This window comes from Ammodytes marinus, assembly GCF_949987685.1.
Source record: "Ammodytes marinus genome assembly, chromosome: 12".
In the NCBI taxonomy this organism is placed as follows: Eukaryota; Metazoa; Chordata; class Actinopteri; order Uranoscopiformes; family Ammodytidae; genus Ammodytes; species Ammodytes marinus.
Genome location: NC_137216.1, coordinates 21404544 through 21422279, shown reverse-complemented (window position 1 = coordinate 21422279; position 17736 = coordinate 21404544). Strand labels below are relative to the sequence as shown.

At 40.8% G+C, this 17736-nt stretch overlaps 2 protein-coding genes across 2 annotated transcripts in view; one reads left to right on the top strand and one right to left on the bottom strand.

Annotated features, from left to right (window-relative positions):
• Positions 1-254: 254 nt before the first annotated feature.
• Positions 255-8140, top strand: ecrg4a (ECRG4 augurin precursor a). Its single transcript, XM_080037449.1, has 4 exons — positions 255-374; positions 4630-4677; positions 4798-4967; positions 7804-8140. The coding sequence occupies exons 1-4, from the start codon at positions 305-307 to the stop codon at positions 7951-7953; spliced, it is 438 nt and encodes a 145-aa protein (XP_079893575.1). The 5' UTR covers positions 255-304; the 3' UTR covers positions 7954-8140.
• A 143-nt stretch (positions 8141-8283) lies between these two features.
• The window catches only part of uxs1 (UDP-glucuronate decarboxylase 1), a 43407-nt gene continuing 33954 nt past the window's right edge, over positions 8284-17736 (bottom strand). Inside the window, exons 10-15 of the mRNA XM_080037448.1 lie at positions 16983-17102; positions 16427-16470; positions 13275-13335; positions 13088-13145; positions 9748-9851; positions 8284-8869 (exon numbers count right to left, since the gene is read on the bottom strand). Coding sequence (XP_079893574.1) covers positions 8738-8869; positions 9748-9851; positions 13088-13145; positions 13275-13335; positions 16427-16470; positions 16983-17102 — 519 coding nt within the window. The 3' untranslated portion in view covers positions 8284-8737. The remainder of the gene's footprint in view (positions 8870-9747; positions 9852-13087; positions 13146-13274; positions 13336-16426; positions 16471-16982; positions 17103-17736) is intronic.

The window sequence follows — 17736 nt, the reverse complement described above, 5'->3', positions numbered from 1 at the left end:
CCACTGTGCAAACCTATGTGACACATCATCCCATTCTGCTTTTTTGTTCCCTTCTGGTGAACTGTTTGCAATGGAAGATGGAAAAGTACTTGTGGGACACACATGAGAATTCATTTAAGAGTGCAAAAAGCTCCGGTTGCAGTCTTGTTTCTGCAGGCAGGGAGGTAAACGACATTCCACCGCCATAGGCCAGTTTCCACTTGGAAAATCTGTGTTGCCGCCCACCCTACTCTCTGGCTCTGTAGCAGTTTATGCACAGTTGTTGGCCTTTGAGTAGCTCTGTAGACTCTTGAGCGGGTACAAGATGGCACCCCAGCAGCTTTATTTGAGGTTAATGGGGCTGGCTGTATTGCTGACACTGTTTGCTCTTAGAGGTGAGCTCAATCTTGTTCTTTTTTGAGTGGGACTTTTCTTCTGCTTTTCAAATGTCAGATTTATTCCACATTAGTCTGTCCTTCAGCATCTGTCCTTGAATTTATTCCTATAGTCTTTTTGTCATAGCTTAGTTTCTCACAGCACTGGCAGGTAAAAAGATGAATGACTGCATGTAGGCTAGTATAGAGTGTGGGATGTTTTTATTTTCTCTAAAGGTGTTTGAAGACTATTAATTTTCTCCCTGTCTTCCTCCATGTCACGTGTTCTTCTCTCTTTAATGTCACTCACAAACCGTTAGTAACTTTGATGTGTGAAATGAAGTTGGTCCCATCAAGAGCAGATTTAATGGGGGAGTCAGTGATTCTTTATTTTTATTTATTTAACCTTTATTTACCCAGGCAAGCAAATTAAGAACAAAATTCTTATTTTCAAGTGCAGCCTGAAGGGGAAGGGGGAGGGGAGTGCTAAAAGTGAAAACAAGGTTATATATATATTACACTTTTACAAAAATATATAAAATACACTTTAAAAAATTCAATATAATACAATACAATAAAATAAACAGTTAATCAATAGTGTATGACAAGAAGGGCTACTAGCAGGTGCAGGAGTCAACTAAGATTTTATGCAGATTTAGTTTGAAGACAGAGAGAGAGGTGAAGACAGAAAGTTTAAGGGTGTTTTGAAGGGTGTACCAGTCAAAGGCTGCAGCGAACCGGAAAGCACTGCGTCCAAAGACAGTGCGGACAGTGGGGATGGAGAGGATGATGAAAGCACTGGACCTTAGATTACGGGCAGGGTGGGAGAGGTGTAGAAGAGAAGAGAGGTAGAGAGGTGTTATGCCGAGAATGGATTTGTAGATGAGCAGAAACCAGTGATTGAGCCGTCTGGTGTGAAGGGAAGTCCAGTCTACCAGGTTGTAGAGGTCGCAGTGGTGAGTAGTGAATGGAGCCCCTGTAGCAAAGCGGATGGCAGAATGGTGGAGTGGGTCCAGTTTGCTGAGAGTGGAGTGAGATGCAATTCTGTAGATGGTGTCACCGTAATCAAAAATGGGCAGGATGGTCATTTTGACGAGTGTGTGTTTGGCTGCATGAGTGAAGGAGGCCTTATTGCGGTAAAGGAAGCTCAGACGAGCTTTGACTTTTGATTGTAGGTGCTTGATGTGGGTGGTGAATGAGAGGGATGAGTCCAGCCAGAGGCCAAGGTATTTGTAACAAGAAACAAATTCGAGTTCAGAGCCGTCGGCACAGAGGATTTTTGGGACAGAGGTGGGAGCGTGTTTCCGGTCAAAGATAATGCATTTGGTTCTAGAGAACGCTTGTTGTACAAATCCCTTTTTGTCAAAACTAGTGGTTTTCTCCCCACAATCCACCAAAGGCCCCTGCTCTGTGTGCTCTGTTAAAAAAAGGTGGTGTTAATACATAGCCTAGGTTTTGTAAATGTGTATGTAAAAAAAGGGTACGTAATCAAAGGGTTCCCACTGTAGCTAGCAAAACACTTGTTCACATACCCTTGTTTCAATCCTCTAATAGTTTCAGTCGTGGGACACTGCTTTTTAATCTGTGCAAAATACAACATGGCAGTTTAGTCAATACATTTACATGTTTGTACTCTACTTCTTGGCTCAGTTGGTAGAGCGGGTTGGCCAATGATCCAAGGGTTGGCGGTTTGATCCCCGACCTGCCACCTGTGTCATGGTTGTTGTGTCCTTGGGCAAGTCACTTCACCCACCTTGCCTGGTGTGAATGTGTATGACTGCTGTACGTTTGAGGTGGTGGTCGGAGGGGCCGTTGGCGCGGAATGGCAGCCATGCTTCCGTCAGTCTGCCCCAGGGCAGCTGTGGCTACTATCGTAGTTAACCACCACCAGTATGACTGTGTGTGAATGAATGGAACCTGGAACCCTGTAAGCGCTTTGAGTCCTTAGGGAATAAAGCGCTATATAAATCCTATCCATTATTACAGTTCTGTGGCTCCCAATGAAAAGCTTTTAGGCTTATCGTTACACTGAGAGTGTACAGCTATGGAGGCATCACTCTGAGGTTGTAAGTGAACCATAAGTGATGATAAATGGTGTGGTCTCTAAATGCACATTTTGAATGTGGTATTTTCACAGCACCAAATCTTTACCCGTATTGTGGATCTGACTTCAGCTTGATAGCCCATTACCTTTTGAGCTGTGCCATTTTATCCTTTTACTGTCAATGTGAAGCAAATGTGAATGAATATTGAATGAAATGCACTGAATAGCTGATAGATTGCACTACCACAGGTGTCAAGAGATTCAACGTTGTTCATCACTAGTCCACAAAGCAAACTGGAAAATAAATCCATATGCAAGCAATTTTCTCCAACTGCATCCTTCCACTTGAAACCGCACAGTGCAAAAATGTTTTGCTTTAGGCAAAACGAAGTAAACCCTAAGAGATGGACTGGATTTATGTACATATACTGAGGTGCATGGTATTCTTCAGAGGTAGTTTTATCTTAGAAAAGCCTTAATTTCATGTTTTGCCTTTTCAGAAAAAAAAGTAGATGAATTAAACCCTGTGAGATTTAAGGAAATGTGGCTCACGTGTAGGGAGGAGATTCAGAGCTCCAAGAGAACAGCCTTGTGTTGTAAAAGTTAGTGTAAATGTGTCATGAGAATGATCTGGCTTTGAGCAGTGAGGTACAAGACACCTCTGTAATGATATGAACCTTCGACACACATATTATTGCTCCACTGCAAACTGACCAACTAGTTTAATTGGATTTGTGATGGCAACTTCTCCTTTAACATTGTTAATTGCTCTACCCTGGCATTTGGAAACTGAGTATGGTCTCATGAAACATGAAATGAGAACATGAAACTGTTCAGTTAATCTAAATGTGCCACATGTCAAACTACACAACTGCACCAGAAAACAATCTGCTGCACTGCAAAAGGACTTTTTCATGTAGCTTTAACTAAAAACATGGAGCAAGTGGGTTTATTACAAAACCATCTGTTTATGTGTTGACTTAAATATATTAGTCCAGTAGTAAGCAACTACAGATTGGGCCTTAAAGGTCCCATATTATGCTAAATGCACTTTTTAAATGTGTTCCAACATATCCATGCGTCCACGGTGTGCCTAGAGACTGCCAAAATATCAAAAAAAATAACAATCTCTCCTTTTCTCACTCTCCCCTTTTCTGAAACCCCCACCCCTCCCCCCAAAAACACTCCAGTCAGAATTATCCCCTTTTCTGACCTCACAAACCGTAAAGCCAGAAGCTTCCACTGTGCAGCCCACACCCCTATTTCTTATTGGTCCACGGCCCTGACAGACAGAGGGCGAGGCGTATCTGGCTTCGCTTCCGGACAGGGGGCGGGGGGAGCTCAAAGATTGTATATTTACGAGGGGACCTGCAACTCTTTTTTTAAAAATAGGCCATTGTGAGATTAGCTGAACATCAGCATAGTACAATAAATTATCTGAAAGTTTTTTTCAGCAAACAATTAAAGAAAAACGTATTAGGGACCACTAAGACCATATAATGTGGTGTATAATAGAACCGAAAAGTGTATAATATGGGAGCTTTAAAGCTCCCATATTATGGTCTTAGTGGTCCCTAATACGTTTTTCTTTAATTGTTTGCTGAAAAAAACTTTCAGATAATTTATTGTACTATGCTGATGTTCAGCTAATCTCACAATGGCCTATTTTTTAAAAAGAGCTGCAGCCCCCCCGCGTAAATATACAATCTTTGAGCTCCCCCCGCCCCCTGTCCGGAAGCGAAGCCAGATACGCCTCGCCCTCTGTCTGTCAGGGCCGTGGACCAATAAGAAATAGGGGCGTGGGCTGCACAGTAGAAGCTTCTGGCTTTCCAGTTTGTGAGGTCAGAAACGAGGAGAATTCTGACTGGAGTATATTGGGGGGGAGGGGTGGGGGGTTTCAGAAAGGGGGAGCGTGAGAAAAGGAGAGATTGTTATTTTTTAAAATATTTTGGCAGTCTCTAGGCACACCGTGGACCCATGGATTATGTTAGAACACATTTAAAAAGTGCATTTAGCATAATATGTGACCTTTAAAGGTTGGCCTATAAAAGTCAACTTCACGTGTATCCTTCTTGACTATAACCGGCAAAAATCCTACAATCTGCACTCAACACTAACATTTTGAAAAGACGGTTTGGAAATGATTGCCAGCTGACGTTGCTCGTGTTTTATTATCAAGTCTGAATGATAGAATAACTATAATGAAGAACGATATTTGACTCTTGTTAACAGATGTGTCCAGTGAAAGCAGCCTGCACAAGATCTTGAGGAGAAGAGATGGTAACATTTTGACTTCACAGTGTTTTCATTCTGCCGATTCAAAGATCAACTCCAGTGAAAAGTGTTAAAAAAGAGAATAAAAACTCTTTCATTCTCTTGCCCTATTGTGCTTCCATCCAGTGGTGGGAGCTGGTACTGCCCCATCAAAGTCATCTGTTGCTGTCCCCTCCTCCAAGGCTAAAGAGTTCCTGGGCAAATTGAGCAGAACCAAGAGGAACCTTTGGGATCGCAGCAGACCAGACGTACAGCAGTGGATTCAGCAGTTTATGTACATGGGATATGATGAGCAGGTGGGTTGCATCTGTTCCACGGGGGTTTAGGATATACTTTTAATCTCCTGAAGTATTTCCAAACAACAAAATAGAAATAAACTTTACACCTTGGGTTGAGCCGTCAACCTGACAGATTCAGCAGAGTAAACAAACACACATAACAAAGGAATCACAAAGATGTATCGCCTTTTGAGAAATGACTCACTACATGAGGAACAAAAGAAAAGGAATTCCCACACACACCACTCACAGTCTCTATACCAAGAACTCATTTAGTTCATTAAATAGCAGTTTTTTCACTTAAAAGCATACATTCTGATTGCTATGCCAAATGATGTTCGGTTTCTCACATCCTCATTTAACCAGGTACACATGCATGTTATCTTAAAAGATCACGCCAGCAGTCAAGTGTTTCACTTACATGAAGTAAGTTTACTTAATGTGTATGATTTCTCCTGAGCCAGAAAATACATTATACAACTCTTTAACTGGCCCTTTAGATGTCTGAAGTCAATCACAGTTGCAAGTGCTGTTTTTTTTTGTATAGTTTTAAAATAATCAAAAGCCATTTTCAGCTTCTGACCATGAGCAATGTACTCTGAAGTGTAAAACAAAAACTAAATATACTTCTGCTAAATGGTATAACATTTTTGTTATTCCAAATTTCTTTCATAGATGTCTTTGTGCTGTTTTCTCTGCCCTCTTCTCACTGGTTTGGAGTGGGTGGGGTTAGATTAGAAACAGTCCCTTTACCCTTGCGCAAATCAGGATTAAAGGGATAGTTCTGTAGTTTTGAAGTGGGGTTGTATTGGTAACATAGGCATAGTAGCCTGCGTGTGTTACCTTATGGAGCTGGCGGTCAGCGCAGCCATTTTAAGGAGTTGGGGGCGGGGAGGGGGGGGGGGGGGGCGGGGGGAAGGTCGCTGTAGCAGAAGTCAGCCTTGTACTGTTGCGGGGCCAGAAGAAAAACTTTTTTTCTTCACATTTAATAATGATGACTAGAACCTAAATATCTGTTCAACTCTACGCTTAATAGAGAGTCTTTCCACAGCTTTAGTTTGCTGCCAGACAGTTGTTTATTGAATAATCTGCAGTAGGCCTATCTCTGAGACGAGCAGCTGATTGGGCTGTGTGATATACAAAAATAAAAGGCTGTATGGCAGCAAACCATAGCTATATCCCATTTCAGAGACCGCGTCCTTCTACGCGGTCTATGAAGGCTATAGCCTGTGAAGGCCGATTCGAAGGCCGAACGAGCATTGTTAAACGAGACGGTCTCCGCAGGTCTCCGTTTACGAGCATTTCCGGTTTGCGTAACGAGCCGTTACCTTGCGTGACAACCTGACGACTCGCCGCTCCTGTGCTGCCTAGCAACCCTGATTGCTGCCAACGGATACAGCCTTGTCAACGGAGGAAAAAAGAAAAAGAAGTTGCCTACCAGACGAAAACAAAAAAAGTACAAGAAGAAAGAAAAGAAAAGACAAGAAAAAAAGAAAGGAAGATAAAGTCAAGAAGATGGAGCAACACGTTGCTGTTTTGTTATTTTTTATTTTATGCCATCTCTGAAAAAAACGCAATGAATCTAGGGATATGTTGGACCGCGAAGGATACATAATGTTGCAGCCTTCAAAACCGTGAAACGAAGGCTGCATTTCTCGGACGCATATGAAGGAGCCTGCCAAATGGAACAAGCCTTTACGCGCCGCTATGACGCAATCGGTCTTCAAATGCAGCCTTCGTAAGCTGCAACCCCTGAATTGAGATTCACCCTAAGGCTGTGGAAAAAAATCTCAATTTAGCGTACAAATAAACAGATATTAAGGTTTTTAGTCAGCATTTATACATGAGAAAAAGGTTTTTCTTCTGGCCCCCTCCGTAACAGTACAAGGCTGACTTCTGCTACAGTGACACCTCCCCCAAACTCCTTAAAATGACAGCACTGACCGTCAATCCATAAGGTAACACACTTCCTATGCCTAAGTACCCCATACAACCCCACTTAAAAAAATAATGAACTATCCCTTTAAGCAATATCTGAAATTAAATTTGTTGACACTTCAAATCCGATCAAGTCACACCCTCACAGTCTGATGAAGCAGATTTGTTTTTATAGCCTCAAACTAATTCTTATATTTAGTCATGAAAATATTATCTTATTTGAACATTTTCTGAGGCTTTCAACCTGATTTAAAGACTAATTGAGAAACATAAAAATAAAACACAAACACATAAAAACAGACAACAAATGTTTTAGTCATTTGGATGTTTATCCATCTCAGATATGTGGCATGACACTGACGGTGTAAACCTGCATCTGGTTTGATGTCTGAAAGACGGCCTTTTTAAAAAGATAGTTATTCTGGCAACTTTGCTGTCTGAATGAATGAATAATAAATACAAACCTGGAACTGAATACATGACAATACATGATTTTCTTCCTGTTGCACACAAATAAAAGCCCACTTAAGGAGCAAGTTTGGTGTTTCTCTCAGGTCAGTGCATGTCGCGTGGAATTCTCCGGGGACAATGAGTAACGGAGGGAGCCGATAATAACAGCAGATAAAAGGGAGCGGAGTGCACGAAAATTATCCCCTTGGCAGCTGACAGCATTTTCGTTTCAGCCAGTGTTTCTCAAACATCACCACCACCACGCATGTATGGCTTCTGCTATTGCTTCCTTAAAAGGCCACCGCTGTGAAAGCATTGGCCTTTCGACGTTTGACTTTTGTGCGTGTCTGTGTTGCCTGGCAGTCTAAGAGTAGACCTTATCAGCTGCCTTTATCAGCGTGAGATTTGGATGAGGCTGAGTTTCCTAACAAGCAACGTCTGTGCTGTTTTCTTCCCTTTTCACCAGAGGCTTGAGACAGACCTGGCTTACTGGATGGACCAGGCTCGCGCCAGTGACCAAGGGCGACAGCACCGCTATGATGAAAACGCCCCCATCGGCCCCCGCGATCAAAGCTCATACAGACATGGAGCTGATGTCAACTATGACTACTACTAACTCCAGCCTGTGCTAGTCTGTAGCCACGCAACAGTCAACATCCATGTATTGATTGATGGCCCACATTATATACCCAATTTCAACTATTTTTCTATCTTTTCATGTTAGTTATAAAATTGGAAACAACACAAACTCATTGAAAATCGCCTATGCTCTACAAGTAATGTTTTGAAGCTGCCAATTTGTTTAACATACTGTTCAAATCTGACAATATGAATGAAATAAAGATGGCTTTGTACTGCCAAAGTCCCCTGTTTTTTTTAATTTCCAATGACAACTGTAGAACCCTCTCTCTCTGACTCTTCTACCCTAATTATATCCAACGCAAAATATTGGAAATATTTTATTAAAATAGCGTCATCTGAGATTTGATAATGCACATCCTGACATGAGATTTCACAAAGTAGAAAACAGCATGATGTTCTGACAAACACGAAAATGATGCTGTAACAGTCTTTCTGGAAGGTTTTTTCCCAGTCCTTCCGTGCGGTGCGTGAACAGCCATCAGGGTGGAGGCACGCCATTTTACAAGAGAAGAAAAAAAAACATCCAGTGGAAAAACAAAAGTCAGGAGGCTCATCTCAGAACATCACAAAACTGATAAAATAAACACAAAGCACTGATGCACAGTACAAGCTGTGTGCAGGATTCTAATGTCCGACCCTGATCCCAGAGCGCTTTACTCAACAGTGTATTTCAGAGAGTAGCTCTTGGAGGGTTCCTCCGAGGAGTCCTAATATCCTTCTATGTTTTTGGGTGAGTCTGCGCTGGGAAAACCCCCAGCTCAGTTGTGTCTGGGTCTTCCTTTCTTCATGCGGGCGGCTTTAGGTTTGGGGATGTACTGGTTGTTGGCCTGGTGCTCCAGTTCCCTACTGAAGTACTGGATAGTTTTGTTCAGGCCTTCCTCCAGGGGCACCTGTTCACACAAAACACAAAACACATACCTCATATATAAAAAATAAGTAATTGAAATGATAAATATGTACAAAAATTTTAATATCGTGCAAAAGTTCCTTTATTTCAGTAATTCAACTTAAAAGGCGAAACTAATATATTATAAAGACTCATAACATGCAAAGTGAGATATCTTTATTTGTTATAATTTTGATGATTATGGTTTACAGCTTGTGAAAACCCCACTTTCAAAATCTAAGAAAATTAGAATATTACATGAAATCAATAAAAAGGGAATTTTAAATAAGGAAATGTCGGCCCTCCAGAAAGTATAATCATGCATATGTACTCAGTACTTGGTTTGGGCCCCTTTTGCATGAATTCCTGGCTCAATGCGGCGTGGCATGGGTGCGATGTTATGGAAGCCCAGGTTGCTTTGAAAGAGGATGATTTGAGGTATCATGTCATCTGCTGGTGTTGGTCCATTTAGAGCACTTCATGCTTCTATCTGCTGACAAGCTTTATGGAGATGACAGTTTCCTTTTCCAGCAATATTTGGCACCTGTCCACAGTGCCAGAAACCACTAGTCCCAGTAATTGGTTGACTGACCATGGTATTACTGTTCTTGAATGGCCAGACAACTCTCCTGACCTGAACTCCAAAAATAATCTTTGGAGTATTGTCAAGAGGCAGATGAGACACACCAGACCCAACAATACAGAGGAGCTGAAGGCCGTTACCAAAGCAACCTGGGATTCATAACACCTCAGCAGGGAAAAATAGAGAATTATATTTGTACATTCTGTTGAAGAGACACACTGATCAGCTGTTGGGGCAGAATTGCAGTGTGGTGACAGTCAAGTGTTTGAGTTTGAGTCTCTGCTGTGTGTCAAACGTACCACGGGCTCCCAGCCGAGCATCATCTTGGCTTTGCGGATGTCGGGTCTTCTCCTCTGGGGGTCGTCCTGGGCCTCGGGGAGGAACTGGATCTGACTGTGGCTCACTGTGTGCAGGCACGTGTGAGAGTGTGTAGACACATATAAGGACATGTTGTTATTCTTCCCCTTTGCTACGTCTCTTCATACTGCTGTTGATCAAATAACTCTGAACAGGCTTGTAGGCTAGAGATAAGTGGAGTCAGGTTGAGGCCTCTTTGTCAATGTTTTCGTTTGCGGCTTCAGGCGTACAGGCGATAACTTTGAGCTACTACAGCAGGTGACGTGTATCCCCTCAAAATGGAACTACAGTACACGTTCTGCTTTCTGGAGATTATTCTCATTAAAGAATAACAGAGCAGATTGAAAAAAGGCTTTTTCAACTTTTTATTTTAGTGTTGCTCGGTATATTTATATTTAGTTATGTAGCAAAGCCATTTCCTGTTCAGATTTTGTCCTTTCTGCCATTGTAACTTCATCGCAATGAGTGTAACAATATAATTATATTCATAACTTTGTGTATACAGTAGAATGATTGCAAGATGCAGCCTGACAAAACAAGACATGTATTGCTACAATACATGAGTTATTTCCTTTTTTGAGAAAAATATTAATTTCTACGCCTGCACCAGCATGACTCAACCTTGAGAAAAAAGCAGAAAGAAAAAATGGACAAAAGCGCAACTGAAGTGGGAAAAGGTCATCAAGCCATTGATGACTATGGCAATCTAGGATGCATGTCCTTAATGCCTGGGGGTTTTCTGAAAAAATACTACAAATTGTCAACTTCTACCAAAACCTTAAAGGAATACTTCACCCATACGGAACAGGCGTTCTATCATTATAAAATCACTATTATAATATAATGAATGAGGTTTTTCTTCCCTCTGTCTTCCCTCAGTCTTCCCTTGGCCCAGCTGTCCTGTTAATCCTAGTCCTTACTGTGATGTCACAGTAAGGAAAATGTAGGGTTAGACAGTGAGACCATAAAACACTCTTTCTGCCTTTTCTCAGGCTAGGATGAACCAATTAATTTTTTTTTGCACATTTATACTAAATAGCATCTCAGAATTCAATAAACCTTCATAATCCCACCGGTGAAGTAGGTCTTTAATATCTAAGCCTATGTAGCACATAGAAACGTTTAATATAAAATAAATTTAAAAAGGTAAGGTTCACAGGTTTTATCTAAACATGCTCCCTTAGCGCTTACAAACCAACACATTTTTCTAAAAATCGTCAATAAGATGGGGGAGGGGGGAAAAATATATATATATATAATTCAAAAATAATGATCTAAATGAGGTTATAATCCTGCTTCCTTTAAGCATGGATAGTAGTGACTGAGTGTGCAGTGGAGAGATAAAGATAGACAGATAGAGGAAGGAAGATATAGCTTTATTTTATAATTTAGTTCAATATCACTGGCACCATAAATCCGACTTCCCAGTACAACTGGAATGCAGACTGACTCCCGCTGTCAAACAGCTGTATATCACAGAGATGAAAACTAAACTGAAACTTAACTATCGCCTGGCTGGGCTGAATTTGAGTTGGAGCAGCAAAATATAGCCTAAATTCATAAATATTGTTAATAAATAGATGCAATGTGTTGTGTGATTTTCGTCAGTAGACTATAGTAGACCTACAGTAGATTCTGCGCTCCGAACACCACTAACTGTTCTGTAATACACTATAGCCGACACAGCTGGCTTATTTTTTAAATTATTTTTATTTATTTTTGATTGACGTGATTTTCGGCAAACCACACAACATTTGGGTGGTCATGTTCTTAAAAAAAAATCAACAAAACCCACCTCATGTGTATTTGAACCAATGACGGTGCATTCTATGCTGCGCGCACCATGAAAATGAGATAAAACAACAATGCTGCACTACGCAGTAGCCGGCAGGAGGTACAATGTTGCGTCGCGCAGCAGCCGGCAATCAATAGGTTAAGTCGAGCAAAAAAGCCTTGACTGGACAGGGACTGATAATGCACGGGTCAGGGGCCTCATTTAGAAAACTTTGCGTGGGATTCACGTGGAAAGCTGGCATATGGAACAAACTCAGGATGTGCTTGCGAACAATTTTTTTTCGAAAAACAGTGCGCACTCACGTCCTACGCTGTTTCCTTTTCTAAATCACATCAACTCCAAATGTTGGGCAGCCTTTGCGGGCTCACGAAACGCCCATATTTACCCATAAATAGTCATTGAATGCCCCGAATTAATATAATTTACTGAGTGCATGAAGGCGGTAGTGGCAATCGCCGACTGAAAGGGAAATGGAAAAATAGACTCCACACGGACTTTCTTTGTCACTCCATGGAGTGAAATCAATCAATCAATCAGGCGATTCATTAGCCTGGAAATCCAGACCCTGATATCTTGAACGATAGAGGGTCTGGCGACGATCAATAGTAATTTCCAACTCAAGGGGCGGCTCCTACTCGTGCATTTCAAATGCCACTGCACGCAGTTGGATAGCACTACAACCAATCAGAGCGATGCACAAGGCGGCGTAAGCCCCTTTCGTTTAGCGAACAGCTGTTAAACTGTTAAATAAAACGTTTGCCGTTGTCGGTCGGCAAAATAGAACATTCCACTTACTTGCTAATGAAAGATTTGAGTGCCGTCTTCCAAATCGTTAAGGGTCGAGGCCAAAGCAGTCTCAAACTCACACAACATATCCGCAGCCATCTCTGATGTTTACTATCACGGCTTCGACGTCGCATGCACGTCACTGTCGTCATCCGGTTACGTCCTCCCCAGAGTACCATATAAGGGGCTCTGGCGCGCCCATATTAGATAGAACCAATTGAAACGTGAGACCCAGATTTCTGGTCTTCTTGATAAGCTTCAACGGAGCGTGTCCAGACCAACACGCGCAGCAAATTTAATTTGCCAGCGCCTAGTGGCAGGTCTGGGAATGCCAGGCTAGCGATTCATTATTCTTTGTAAGAAACACTTTATCCAAATTTGCAAAAGGAACTCCTTATATAAGTGGCATGCCATGTAATATTTGGATTAATTTTGCACAAATTCATAGTTTCTCGCGTTACATGATTCTGCCATCCGCGTCGCAGTTTTTCATAACTCCCGTTTCTGCGAGTACGCCTGGGTCAAAGTGTACATGGAGGACCGCACATTCTCCCGTCAAGTTTGTTTTTTAGAAATCCCAATGTTTGCGTAGAAAGTGGCGTGCGCCCTCTTCTGGGCATACGCCACGTTTATAAATGAGGCCCCTGGAGATCGCAAATACACAGATAATTACAACTATCTTGATCGATCTAACGACTTACCGACAAGACTTTTGATGAGCTGGGCAAACTCCAGTATGGTGTGTTCCTCTGGGTTCCCCTGCAAACAGATAAGTCTCACTCATAAACCTCACATCGGTGTCAACAAGACACATTAATCGACTTACTAATAAATTGTCTGCCTACACGGAATTCATTTTCTCTTCCAATTTGTACATGATGGACTCACCAGATTGACTGGACTGCTGATGTTACTGTTCATCAACAACACCAGGCCGTTCACCAGGTCGCTGGGGAACAAATCAGACACAGAAGCAGAGACAGGGACATTAAAATGTATTTCCTTCTTTCTAAATTCAACTGTGTAGCTTTGATTTGTATGAGTGGCACTGCGTGAACAGACAATTACGGTACATGAGTATTGCATGTGTAACAACAATGACTCAAAATCGCTTCAATATTGATTTCCTATCAAAACTATAGCGGAAATGTCGGCCCTCTAGAAAGTATAGTATAGAGGGCCGACATTAAAACCCCATATCACTAATAAATGTACACACACACTTACGTTGCACTCAATCAAAATGAAAACAAATTTAATATCCAATCTTGCTTTGTTGTCCTCACTTTTTTACCACATCTTGCCCAAACAGGAAATCCCTTTGTACAATTCTGTGAATGTGCTTTATATATTGATATTAGCAGAAGCATGACGACAAAGATAATGATATGACGGGCTCCCTCAACCACCACTAGTCGGGGAATAGTCGGTGAAGGATTACCTCAATCACCTAATCACCAACACTGCACCATATTCATATCAATCAGCTTAACTTCCGCCAAAATGTCAAATTTGCATTCAAAGATATGTATATATCATACTGAGGCATGTATTTTGTCCATTCTTGTTTATCAATGTGGGGGATAGAGTACAGCGGGCCCACACACTACAGGATTCAAAATTATCTTTAAAGATGAATTAATAACTCTCTATAACATTTGTATTAATGACCTTCATGAAATGTAGGAGGGCTGTTGAATTAGAATGTGTTTATGCATAAAACAACAATTTTAATACATCTTTTTATTTTACATCACACAAAAAAAGGATAGTTAAAAATGATGGATTTTAGCCTAAACTATTGTTTTGGTCATTCACTACACTTTGCAGAAGTGAGATGGTTAGTTGAAGGTTCCCTGTGCAGTTGTCTTGCATGGACTCATGTATACACAGTCAAGGAACACATGCATTTTATTCCACATCCATTTCACAGCAATACTAGGAATCCTTTGAATAATACAAACAGTGTGACCATGAGGAGAACGGGGATGTCAGCAACATAAGGTCGATAACGCAGGTGGTGAATAGCTTTAGATAAGCAGCTGTTGCAGCAGAATAACTAGCCTGCTGCAATTAATTATTAACAGTATCCGGGCTAGTGTTAGTCACATCACTGCTAGTTATTTTGCTCAGCTTCTTGATGGAGGGACCAGATTTTATACAGATTGGCCATGGAGTATTTGAGTGCACAAAAAAACAAATAACTCAAAATCACCATGGCAGGTTTAAAGCATAGGCTTTCACAGGAGGAGAAAAAGAGAGAGCATCCTGAATAAAGAAATGTATCAGATTATGGTTAAGGTGAAAATGTTGCAGCTTGTGAGAAAGTGGACCGATTACACTAAACAGTCCATAAACTTGTTCAAGTATTCTAGAGGCAAAGCTAACGAGAAAGGTAATTACTTGACTGATTATACCGAGAACGAAAACCCCTTTATAATCTTTCTAGGAGCCAGCTGGGTTTCAAATTGAATAAACATGCCAGTCTCAAGCACAAGATGTCCTGAAAAAGGAGCTGGTCCAATCGTACAACCATGGGCGGATACAAAGATTTAAGTGCTGGTGCTCACTTCTTCTACAAAAAGTAAAATGGCATCTACATTCTGTATGTATTCGGTATTCATGTAATTCTGTTCAAGTCTGAGAGGTATCCACTGCCGTTCCTCCACTACAAAAAGACAAAACTGAATCTCTTCACGCTTACTAAACAAGACTGAGTCCTATATGAATATCAGCCCAAGCAGCCTCTCTTTCTCTTCTCACACCTTGGCTATTAAAAGAAGTCTTCCAAATGATAGCTATCTGATATTTACAAACCTTAAAAGCACTAAAGCACTAGGGCGCATCCGCCATAAACATGCATCGTTATCAACGGTACCAGACTTTCAAGTTTTAATCGCCATTTTAAAGAAACCCTCAAGTCAATGTAATAAATTGTATTCATATATCCCTGTATCACAAATAGCATTTTTGCCTCAGGGGGCTTTACAATCTATTTAGCATATGGACTCTCAATTTGGATAAACCCCCCCTAAAAAACCCTTCATGTGAAATGCAAGATACCTCAGGAAGAGCAATTGAATTTCTGCTAAAGCCTAGGCATTTGGTAAAATGGGTGACACAGAAATGCAACTCACAGAATAGATCTGCTTTTCTTGAAACTTGGATGTGATCCGTATCAAGACTTTGATCCCCTAAGTCGCTGTAGCAGTTCATTCATATTACACAAATCTCCCACTGTCTTGTCATTGTGTTTGAAATGGTTTGGGGAAGCCTTACACACACACTATGGACCTTAAAGGCCCCACATTAACTATGAGTTTTTTCAGTTTCACTTGAGTGAAATACATTTCAAGCTGGGATGGACAGGGAGAACCAACATGACCAATCAAGTTGTAGACGTTAAAACAAAATTATATTATAGCAAGTGAATCAGTTTGACTGGCTGGCTGGTTTCAATCAAAGGAGTGTTGACAGGAAGACCTTGTTTTACCCTGGTTTACACAACATTCAACTCAACAGTGCAGCAGGTGAATTATTGGAAAAGATTGCAGAGCTTCAAAGGCTCTATGTCTCTGATCTGTTCTTCAAAGTGATCAAAAATCATTTCATTATCACCTGCGCACAGACACACACACAGACACACACACACCAATAAATACCTTTAACCTGCCACGTACACGTAAATATCTGTTCTTCCAGGCAGATACATGTGAAAATGTTGGCATTAGAAAATAAACTTTAAAGTGCAGCATAACGCCGCAGCAATCTTTCCACCTTATCTTGAATTCACCAGTCCATGTAAGCATCAACACACACACATACATTTGAAAACATTAGAATAAATGTCTTTTTACTCTGGTCTTGCAAAGTGGAGGAAATAACTCATCTAACTTAGGGAAAAAGTTACAACTGTAATAAAGTGAACACAAATTATTATTAATTATATTGTAAATGTGTTTTTAATATTCTTCCCTGACAAAGGAAGATGATGCAATTTGGGGACATATGAAAAAACAGCTGGAATTTAACAACCTTACCTTACATACTGAAAGGCTCTTGTTTGGGAACCACTGCCGTACACCTAGAACAACAACAGATGGACATGTTGAAGATGAATATGTTCTTAAACAATACATTTCTACTTAAAATAATTTGCACACTGCAAGTTTTTTTTCATTACGAGCAAGTCCAATTGACAACGCCCCCCATGATCAATTTATTGGAACTGCCAAGATTTTTTTTTTTTTTTTTTTTACTTTTACCCAAATCTACATACAAATAGGAAACGTGTCATGCACAGCTTTACCATTTCCTCTTCTTTAAAGTTTCACATTCATTTCACATGTGCACTGCTCGTGATCCTTAACAGATTAGGAGCGCTGAAACGTGTCTGACTTTTAATTTAAATTCAGGTTCAGTCATAGAAGAGTGCCATTTCTTTATATGCTTTTGATTAAAAGATGAGCATACAACAACAGCGCTGGGACACCTGCTGCTAATTCTTAGAAAATGAGCCTGGTAGAGGTTTGTCTCGAGCAGATAAATAAATGAGGTATGATTCAATTATCAGCAAAAATCGGAAAAAATGCGTACTGTGAGAGGTTCTCCCTGTAGAGCCTGCAGGATGAAGTTGCTGACGACACGTCCGTCGTTCATGTGCATTCGGGAGCCAAAGGTGTTGAAGATCCTTGCCACCCTCACCTCTACTCCTTCCTGTGAGCAAGGACAACAAGAAAAAGGGTAACTCAGACCTTTGTAAAACATGTTGCTCTTTTCCTTTTCTTAACTATATTTTATATACTCAAATAGTAGTTCAGACTCCTGGCAGGAAACGGTTGAAGTATTTTTGAGTGAAAATATAATCTGTGCCCTTGAAATAATATTTATGCATTAATCAATCAATAACTCATGGCAGTAAGCAGCATTATAATTCTGATCTGGATGACACCAATAAATTAGTCAGTGAAACTCAAGATACATGAGCAGATTCTTAACGTGGCCCCCACAGCAACACAGTGTGCAGCATGGAGTGCCCGTGTGATGCTAGGCTCACATATAAATCAAAATACACAAGAATAATCCAATATAGGATCAATCTATCACCTTCAGGGGGAAATGATAATTACTGATGTCAAATAGATGTTTTTTTGCTGGCCGTGTATATCTTTGAAATCTGTTGTCTGAGCTAATTCCTAAAATTTCGGTCCCAGGTCTAAATGTCAAGATGATACCAATTGGAAATGTGCACATACTTGTAACTCTTTGCCACTAATTGGATTTTTGCCTACATCTGGCCAAGGCTCACTTGTCTATATAATGACATATTTGCTCCCTTGACCTATGAGCC

What these genes read in the sequence shown, in the direction of transcription:
- ecrg4a (XM_080037449.1), top strand. Translation starts at nt 305, where the DNA reads ATGGCACCCCAGCAGCTTTATTTGAGGTTAATGGGGCTGGCTGTATTG. An exon ending in GACACTGTTTGCTCTTAGAG is followed by an intron (nt 375 to 4,629) that starts GTGAGCTCAATC and finishes TCTTGTTAACAG; the next exon opens with ATGTGTCCAGTGAAAGCAGC. An exon ending in ACATGGGATATGATGAGCAG is followed by an intron (nt 4,968 to 7,803) that starts GTGGGTTGCATC and finishes CCTTTTCACCAG; the next exon opens with AGGCTTGAGACAGACCTGGC.